This window comes from Pinus tabuliformis, chromosome Q (assembly GCF_031772625.1).
Source record: "Pinus tabuliformis cultivar Carrire ecotype Pingquan chromosome Q, CPIR1, whole genome shotgun sequence".
Lineage (NCBI taxonomy): Eukaryota > Viridiplantae > Streptophyta > Pinopsida > Pinales > Pinaceae > Pinus > Pinus tabuliformis.
In genome coordinates, this window is record NC_142296.1 from 468,274,583 (window position 1) to 468,284,625 (window position 10,043).

The following is a 10,043-nucleotide window of genomic DNA, read 5'->3' on the forward strand; positions in this document are numbered from 1 at the left end:
AGCCCTTCCTTTACTTTTGTTACAAACATGGGATATAGAAGAAGTTAGACATCATTTAAACTTTGGATTTAAAACTTTGTATTTAAAAATGTAAAATAAGATATATCATTAGTGCCAGATCAACAAAATGAAAAAGACATGGGATATAGAAGAAGTTAGACATCATTTAAACTTTGGATTTAAAACTTTGTATTTAAAAATGTAAAATAAGATATATCATTAGTGCCAGATCAACAAAATGAAAAATACACAATAGCATAATCAATACATATTGAGTCTTTGCCACGTAGTGCTACTCTCATTTGAAAATGCTTTTATCTCTACTTACTTTATTACAGCTTAAACCCTTGAAAATACCACCTTTAATCCTCCTAATAGAGGTTCTTAAAACCCGTGGGAACTAATTCTTAGTAGCATAATCAATAGATATTGAGTCTTTGCCACGTAGTCCTACTCTCATTTGAAAATGCTTTATCGCTACTTTATTACAACTTAAACCCTTGAAGACACTACCTTTAATCCTCCTAATAGAGATTTTTATAACCCGTGGTAACTAATTCTTTAGGGGTTTTTGAAAGAAAAACATATATTGGCTTATTTAGTTGCACAAATCTTTTTATTTTTTCCAATTATTTTGGGATGGAAAATCTTTGTTTTACCTAAATGAAACCATGTTTAAAAGTTTTTGTTGCTTGGTTTTGTAATTATCATGGTTGAATTTTTTACTCCGATAGAAGTTATGCAACACTCGTGGCAAAAATTTTACATAACTAATATAAAATAGTGTATAAAGTCATTAAAAAAAATTCAAAATCTTCTGAAAAAAACTATATGTTTATATATATCGAGCTAAAGGAGAACACTCGTGTTTCTTTACGAGCATAAAAGGCTATGCATTTCATCAATTTCTCGTAGGCATTCGAAACAAGCATTTTCTCAAAGCTGGAACCCTCGGGACCCTTAGAAATTAAGAGCTATGCTTTTGATTCGTTTGTTATGGTGGACCGTTAGAGTTTGCTGAGGTTTGCTGGCTTTTGATCTCTATGAGCTCATAAAGAATCTAGTAATCTTAAAAAAATATTATATTAAATTTCTTTGAAGTTTGAAAATATTAAGTTTTATATATGTGTTAACCTTTTATCAAAGTATTTAAATATTATATTAAATTTCTTTGAAGTTTGAAAATATTAAGTTTTATACATGTGTTAACCTTTTATCAAAGTATTTTTTTGTTAATTTATTTATGTAATTTTGAATTTAGCTTTTCTACTCATTGCTTTTAGATTTTTATGGTTTTTTCTTTCTTTCTCTTGCATTTAAGTTTATATTCTCTTTTCAAGATAGTGTTTTGTTTTTTGTTTTTTTTTTTAATTATGATTTTGAACACGGTAAGGAAATTGAGAAAGGAGTCAGATTTTGTTTATAAATTTTTAAGTGCATAAATAAATGTGTATGGCACATATTATTCTTTATTAAAACATATAACATGTTTTGAATTTTAAGGAAAATAATAAGTACACACAATTTAACTCTATTATAGAAAAAATACACCTAGATTAACTAATTTGAAGTTTAATAAGTTCAATATTTCATATAATAAGTTGACAAGTAATCTGTTGGAATGTACAACCAAAATGAAAGAGTAAGTGTGAATTTCATTTCATTAACGATAATACACATATAAATATAATATATTGACCATAAGATTAAACTACCAAGGTTTTTTGGGCTTTCAGTAACTGTCCACATTCTGCAACATAATCCTAACTGTCCACATTCTGCAACATAATCCTAACAGATTAGGTGTCCAATATCCCCCCTAATCCAATGGGGTGTATATAATTCCAAGTTTAAGGATGACCACCAACTCTAGAATTAAAGGGTTGAAGCAGTTCCTAGAATAGTTTTAAATGTGGCTAGAAGCTAAGTCTTTTGTTGGTGGAAGTGCTCTCTGGTTTAAAATTGACCATAAAATGATGTAGCATAAGCTAAAGTCTTCTACTACCAAAAAATTCTCATGGAGCATAAATCTGTCTCTAGCCATAACTCTAAATCCAACTATTACTCTAGCTCTAGGCTTTGGATGTTGGTTCTGGTTGAAGTTGTGGATCAGGCTTTCTTGATAAATATTCAAAGCTAGTAGTTGTTATGAAAGGAAAATATGACAGAGTGTCAAGGTATAGAGTTGAACAAATCTAAAAAGCATTAGGCATGCCTACTTAGATACTAGATTTGACAAGTTCTAGAAAAGGCCCAGGCTTGCCCAGGCCTACTCTAATACCATTGTTTGAATGTGCAAGCAGAAAGAAAGAATAAGTGTGAATTGCATTTCATTATAGATGATACACATATAATAAAATATTTTGATTATTGGATTCGTCTTCAAAGCTCTCTTAGACTTCCCATAATTGTCCACATTCCACACTATAAAAATAATGGATTAGGTGTCCAACATAATCGTTCCTCTTTTACAACTATTTATAAGTCAAATTCCATTAAACAAATTCGAAAGTTCGAATTTTTGAAATAATAAGTTATTCCATGTCCTAGTCATTTCCATTTTATCATAGAATCAACTCATTGATTTCAATCTCTTGAATATTTAATTTTCATGTCCTATTATTATATAGAGTTAGGAATGTTGAAGTCTTGTTTTGGTAAACAAGGCTAGAAAGGAAGAATAGCAATGAGGCATGGTTTCTCCCAACACTATTGACTATGGTTGATATTTTTGTTGTGTTAGGAATTACATTGTTTCATAGACTATATTATTAATACAATAAGAACAAATGCATGTCAATTAACGACATGTAAATGATATGCCTAATGATTTTAATTTTCTTCAGTTGATAAACATATTTCACTTCATATTTAACATGTCTTTAGGATTCCTATCAATTTTTAGCTCAAAAAGAAAATCAACTTCCAATTTTGACTATTTAATGTTGCATTTTCATCTACCAATGTATTGATTTCAAGAATTTTCTTTGGAAAATGTTTTTGAAATGGAGAGACCTCTTTAATTCATATGGTTTGGATGAATACTCTTGAAAATATGGACTCTCTAAAGCATGCATTGAGGAGGTCATTATTTTGAGAGAACTATTCAATTCCCATGTGAGATGGATAAGTTCCTCGTAATATTATTGTAGAAAATGAGAGTTTTCCAAAAAATTCTAATTTTCTTTTGTAGTAGCTATAATAGTAGTGAACCTTAATTATATGTCATTTATAACAGATCATATCATAATTTCTTGTAATCTCCTTTGCACAAAGCCACCTTGGCCTTTATACTGGTGATATGTTATGGAAGAAATAGAAATCAATGTAAGGTTATGTTGTGTAAGACATTATTATTTTATTTTTTTAGTTAAAATTAATGCTTTCATACTATATGAGAAGTTGGTTTGTAAAGTGTTAGTGATGATTGAGAAATTTTGAAAAACTCTAAAAAAAACTCAGAAGTTGGTTTGTAAAGTGTTAGTGATGATTGAGAAATTCTGAAAAACTCCTATAGTAAAAATAAATTAGATCTAAATAAATTAGATCTAAAATAAATTAGATCTGAAAACCTCTATATATTAAAATAATATATTGGACAGAAATAAATCTTTATGGCGTCCATAAAGAGCATAGGTCTTTGTGTATGAAGTGTTGCAGCTGGTTAGTATGTACTGTGATGGTACATCATGCATGGATCTGAGTATCCATCTTCCATTGTCAACTACAAGTCTAATCTAGCTGCTGATTTCTATTTATCAGTTTTGCTTGGATTGTGACTTATCATAGCAAGAGCCGGAGTTTATAGAAAAATATTTTAGAAGAGGAAATCTTTAAGGAACTTCTATTGTGCAAGAGTTACCCATTAAATTTGTGATTTCAATAAATGCCTATAACAGAAAAACACCAAAAATACTCAAAAAAAAAAAAAAAACCTGACAAAAACAACTCCAAAAATTCTAGGCGGAAGTCAAAGCATCTAACCCAGTAGTTGTCAACTCCAAAAATTCTAGGCGGAAGTCAAAGCATCTAACCCAGTAGGTTCCTTTTCGACATTAATACTGGTCTTCAATTTACTTGTTTATGAACTGAGGGATTTTCCCATGTAGGTTCGGTTGATTCAAAACTAACGCAATCAGTGTGAATCTGTAACCGGGTACAGATTTCAAAATTAATTTTTGTTTCTCGATCACGTGACATAGTGGCTTCTTGTTTCCAAGGCTAGATAAGAGCATTTATATTATAATACACTTTGTTTTTAAAATGCATGAGATTTTTTTTTAGAAAGAGATACCCATACCTAAAATCTAGAATCTAGCGACTCGAATGCCCATTTTTCAAAGTCGATTTCCAATACCCATATTCAACCTCCCTTAAGTTTCATACTCAGCTACAGTAGCACGAAGAGAAAATTTTTATTATTTGATGTTGAATATTATCATCATGCGGTGGCCCTGTTAAAATGGCTTCCACCTATCACTTTGTTCGCCGTGTCTCTCCAATGACAGACTATTCTATGACAAAGATTGTTGTTCTGCAGAAGGCTTCATAAAATGGCGTCCACCAATCACTCTGTTCACCAAGTCTCTACAATTACGCGTGGACTAGGTCTCTGTTCCTCAGCATTTGGTTATCGGATCGACGGTGACCAAAAAATTATTCTTACCACTCCTAAAAACATAATCTCACGTTAACGAGATTGCTTTTCTCTAATGAATACTTCACGTTGGCCTGACCTGCTCTACCCAGTTAGAATCTTCCCCAGTAGTCGGCAGTTGGTACATTACAGCATAGGCAGTAAAGATTTTGCGTCGAGTATATAGGTAACCAGGAAACTACTAATTTGATTATTATAACCCACCTCACAAGGAAGAACGTGGAATATGCTTCCATTCAAATCACGAGGCGGCTCAAAAAAATATTTAGAGAAAATATGGATTCTTGAAATTTATTATAAAACATATAACAGCGTAGAATACTGGCTTTTATACTCATCTCGATGACGATGCTCACCTTGCCCGTTCTATATATATAGAGGAGGCGTGGTTTCAAGTAACCCGCAAGGCAACAATGGAAGAGAATACTCCAATGGCACTCTTCATTATGGCATTGCTTGGCTTGCTGACCTCAGCACTGCCGCACTCTGTTCATGCAGACTTCTACTCCTACAAGTCTCCACCTCCTCCACGCCAATCTTATCACTACAATTCTCCCCCACCACCATCCCCTTCACCTCCTCCTCCCTATCACTACAGTTCCCCGCCACCTCCATCCCCATCCCCTCCTCCTCCCTATCACTACAGCTCCCCGCCACCACCGTTCTCATCTCCTCCCCCACCGTATCACTACAAGTCCCCACCACCTCCATTCCCATCCCCTCCTCCCCCATATCAATACAAATCCCCACCACCTACATCCCCATCCCTTCCTCCTCCCTACCATTACAGCTCTCCGCCACCACCATCCTCATCTCCTCCTCCCCCGTATCTCTACAAGTCCCCGCCTCTTCCATCCCCATCCCCTCCTCCGCCTTATCATTACAGCTCTCCGCCACCGCCATCGCCATCCACGCCTCCTCCATATCATTACAAGTCTCCGCCACCACCATCCCCATCTCCTCCTCCTCCATATTACTATAAATCCCCACCACCACCAAGCCCTTCGCCTCCTCTCCAGTATTACTACAAGTCTCCGCCACCGCCTTCTTCATCTCCTCCTCCCTACCACTACAAGTCTCCCCCGCCACCATCCCCATCGCCTCCTCCTCCCTATCGCTACATGTCTCCACCGCCACCATCCCCATCACCTCCTCCTCCCTATCACTACAAGTCCCCCCCACCACCATCTCCATCTCCTCCTCCGCCGTACCGTTACATCTCTCCGCCGCCCCCATCCCCCTCTCCTCCTCCACCGTATCATTACCAGTCTCCGCCACCTCCTCCCTACCGTTAGAACTACACTTCACCACCGTCAATCTATTAAAATTCTCATGATCATGAATTAGCGGTAACGGCTCCTTTCTTGAATTTTCTTACATCGATGCAATTCTTGTTTATATGAGAACTTGTATATGAGATTCATCCTATTCTTTTTTGCATTGCAGGCAAAGGATTGATGAAGTGGTAGATCGTGTGAAAGTTTGGTGAGGTTATAAAAGATGCAACATCAAAACTGTTCTCTCGGCTCTGCAATTCAGCGGGTTGCAGGCGAATCATAAGACATAATAAAGCTGCGAGGCTAATCACAAGGGCAATTTATTTAAGTGTGTAGTCAAAATGGCCCATTTATGTCATTCTTGTTCCAAGTTTTTGAATAAAAGAGAGAATGTCATTCTTTGTGCAATTCACAATGTAGAAATTTGCTTGAGTGAGTCCATTATAGGTTTCGGTGTTCCAATTAGGGTTTGTGTGGAACTCTTTGGGCGGCCAGGTCTGCTTCTCTCATATCCACCTCTCTGTATCTTCAACACGACAAACCAAAATAAAGATTGTTCACTGTTGAATTGGCATATACTTTTACGAATCATTTATAATAGTTGGGTCGTCGAGTTGTCGCTGCTCTGAGTAAAATAGTGAAAGCATTTTAAGGGTGACGTCCCCAATCCGGCCGCCCCTATCCATTCAGAATGAGTTTAATATAATTCCAAAGTGAAGTTCATAATATATATCTATACACACACCATGCTGCCCAGCGTAATTTATTGAGGGTGAGTTTTATACATATTTCATCGAACCTATTTATTCCGGGTGAGCGTTAACGGTTTAACACAGTTTTTGTTTCCCGCCAAATAAAGTTTGATGAATTGCTGTATGAGGTTGTTTTGATATTCCGAGTAAATATACAATTTATTTTATTATCAAATTTTGAATCATAAAATGTATTTCATAATATTAACAATAGTCATTTAGTTTAAAAAATTTTAAAAAATCTTTAATCAGTCGACAATTCATTTCTCAAGAAATGGTTTCTTCCGGATTACCTGATGTTGATGTGCAAATAGAACTTTCCAAAATAAGAGTTTCACGTAATTAGGCCAAGAGGTGCAGTATACAGCCTAGTTTGTGTAATTCAGTTTACATGGAATTGAGATATTTTCTTTAAACAAAAATATTAAATAAAAAATAACGTTAACTATAATAAAAATATTTTACTTTTATTTTTAAAACTTTAAATAAAATATTTTGATTTATAGGTTGAATAATATACTCTTGTATTATTTTACAATGATAAAATAATTCAAACTTAAAAAAATATATAAAATATATATAGAAGGTGTATGAAATTATTATTTTATTTAAATACTTAAAAGTAATTAAATTGTATTTTTGAATATTTTATTATTGTAAATTTTGAAGAGAGAGAAAAAATCATTGGACATTCATTTAAGATTTAAGATAATTTTATACTACAGTATAGTGAGATTTTATGTAATCGATGCTGGGATTACGCTAGTTTTAAGAGATACTGGCATTATTCTAGTTTATAGAGATAAGTTATTATACTTGCCAAAAGCAAGTTATATTGTTTTTGGTTTTGGTAGTTGTTTTTTAATCGATTGATGATTATTTTTATTTTTATGTGGGTTTAAATTAAATTCAAATATAAAAAATTATTAAATATAAAATGCAAGTGTCATTTATTGCACTCTTTTCACCATAATTTAAGCAAGTATTCTTAACAGGAGTTGTTACTACTCTTCATTATTTATGTTTTCCTCAACAAATATTAAGAATAAAAATGTAAATATGCAAATTTAACTGTATAATTTTACTTTATCAATAAGATATATTAATAATAAATTAAACTGGTTATCAATTCAAACAACATATAACTATGTAACAAAGCAACTTCATTTTTAATATTTATATTTTTCATTGTTGAAAATACTTGTGTATATGTTATTGTTTTTACTTTAATTTAGCTATCAAATAATTTTTGTATAAAAGCTAAATACTAAGAAACAACATTGTATATTATACTAGTGGTTTAATTTCTAATAGAAAAGGTATGTGACGGGTATTATTACAAATTTCATTCTTTTATTTAAACATAAAACCTTGGGGACTAAACTATTTCTTTGACAATTAAAATACATAGATTATGTGTGTTGAATAATGGTAATATTAAAAATGTGATAAAAATTATAAAATATATGCAGTAACAATATGTAAAACAAATAAGCTATGATATAATTTATAAAATAAATTGTAACAAAATTATTATATAGTTAAAAGGCATTTTATAATGGAGAATATCAAGTTTATTTATAGGCTTATTACTTGCTATATTATTGGTCATTTCATGAATTATAATTTTTATCAAATAACTTTTATTTTATGACGATTTAAGTTTATTTAACAATTTTTTTAAAACTTGACTTGGGAAATTCTTTGGATTCAATAATGAAGCCCCACATGCCCTATCACTCTAATCTATTAGGGGTATGCATGTCTCACTAGGTTTTACATGCAATTAAAATTTCTATTTGCAACTATGGAAATATTGAATCTTTGATCCTTGGGCACAAATACCACCATCCCTAGTCTTTCTTCTACCATGTGTTGCACAACCTCATCTTTCTCTTATAAATCCTTACAAGATTGAACTACCTCCTTCTAACTTGTTCAACTTTTATGTCATGTAGCTACAAGACCTTCTTAATCAGAACCTCATCTTTTGCTTACAAGACCTCCTTAATCATAATCTTATGTTCCTCTTAAAAAACTTTTAAAGATTGAACTACCTCCCTTTGGCTTGTTCAATTTTTACCTCTATGTACCTACAAGGTCGTCTTAATCATAACTTGGTCCCAACCATCTCACATTTTGAGAGTCTTGCCATGTCTTCGACCATATGCTACACAAATTCATTTTTCGCTTATAAATCTTTAAAAGATTCAACTACATCCTTTTGACTTGTTAAATTTTATGTCCATACAGATAGAAGGCATTCTTAATAATAACTTGGTGGAAACAATCTCATATCTTGGGGATTACTTCACATGTTCCCCTAGCGGCTAGGGGCTGTAGCCGCCCCGCTACCATCACCATCACCTCTTTCCATTTATTACACACCTCTACACCATAGTTATCAAGTTCGAACTCCAAATTGGATTTTAACCATAGTTATCAAGTTTGAACTCTAATTTTGATTTTAACCATAGTTATCAAGTTTGAATTCCAATTTTGATTTTAATTTTAATTAGTAGAAAAAATTGATTTAATTTGGAAAAGGTTCTCCATCATATTTGAAATATTTATAATATATATTAGAAGTTATCAAATCTATTGATAATTTACTAAATCTATCTGTAATTTATAGTATCACCACCCTATATTCATTTTAACTTGGGATTTATCAAATGTTGAGAGGGATTGAATCTTTTTTCACTCTAAGGAAGGTTTGTATCTCAAGAGATTTGATGTTTCTCCACACTTGATAGATTGTGAGTTAAGATGAATCTAGATTGGTTTAATTTCCCTCTTTAAAAGGTTATATTTCACATGAATATCATGGGTCAATACCATGAATTCTCATAAACTTGACCAAGTCAAGCTTACCTTAACTATTCAACAAAAAATTATAAAAACAATAATAATAACTTGGAACTTTTATTTCTATTATTTTAATTTGAAGCCTTTTTTATTTTAACATAGTGTTTATTTATTTATTTATTTATTGAATCACCGGTGTAACTCACAGGGTTTCGTACTTGGGCAACACGGGGTCGATCCCTAATAGTTGCCATTATAATATCGAGGGGTTTCATACTCGGGTGACACTGGGTCAATCCCCAATAGTTGCCACTATAATCTCGAGGTGCAACGGCATCTCCCCTAAGCAAAGTATGTTATTTTTATATTTAATTTTCTTTTATAACTAAGTCAAAATGTTTACAAGACATTACAATATCTCTATCATACTAAGCTAGAGAGCATTTTTCTAAACAAAGAATCATATGCAATAATATTATAGGTATTCAATTTAGTTATCATACTAAACTAGAGAGCATTTTTCTTAACAAAGACTCATATACAATAATG

General features: G+C 32.5%; 1 protein-coding gene across 1 annotated transcript; it reads left to right on the plus strand.

Moving 5' to 3' along the window:
- Positions 1–5,070: 5,070 nt before the first annotated feature.
- LOC149220224 (uncharacterized) lies at positions 5,071–6,502 on the plus strand. Its single transcript, XM_089382759.1, has 2 exons — positions 5,071–6,006; positions 6,104–6,502. The coding sequence occupies exon 1, from the start codon at positions 5,071–5,073 to the stop codon at positions 5,950–5,952; it is 882 nt and encodes a 293-aa protein (XP_089238885.1). The 3' UTR covers positions 5,953–6,006; positions 6,104–6,502.
- The last annotated feature ends 3,541 nt before the right edge of the window (positions 6,503–10,043 follow it).

Bases quoted from the DNA above. Each gene is read 5' to 3' on its own strand.
- LOC149220224 (XM_089382759.1), top strand. From the start codon at position 5,071: ATGGAAGAGAATACTCCAATGGCACTCTTCATTATGGCATTGCTTGGC.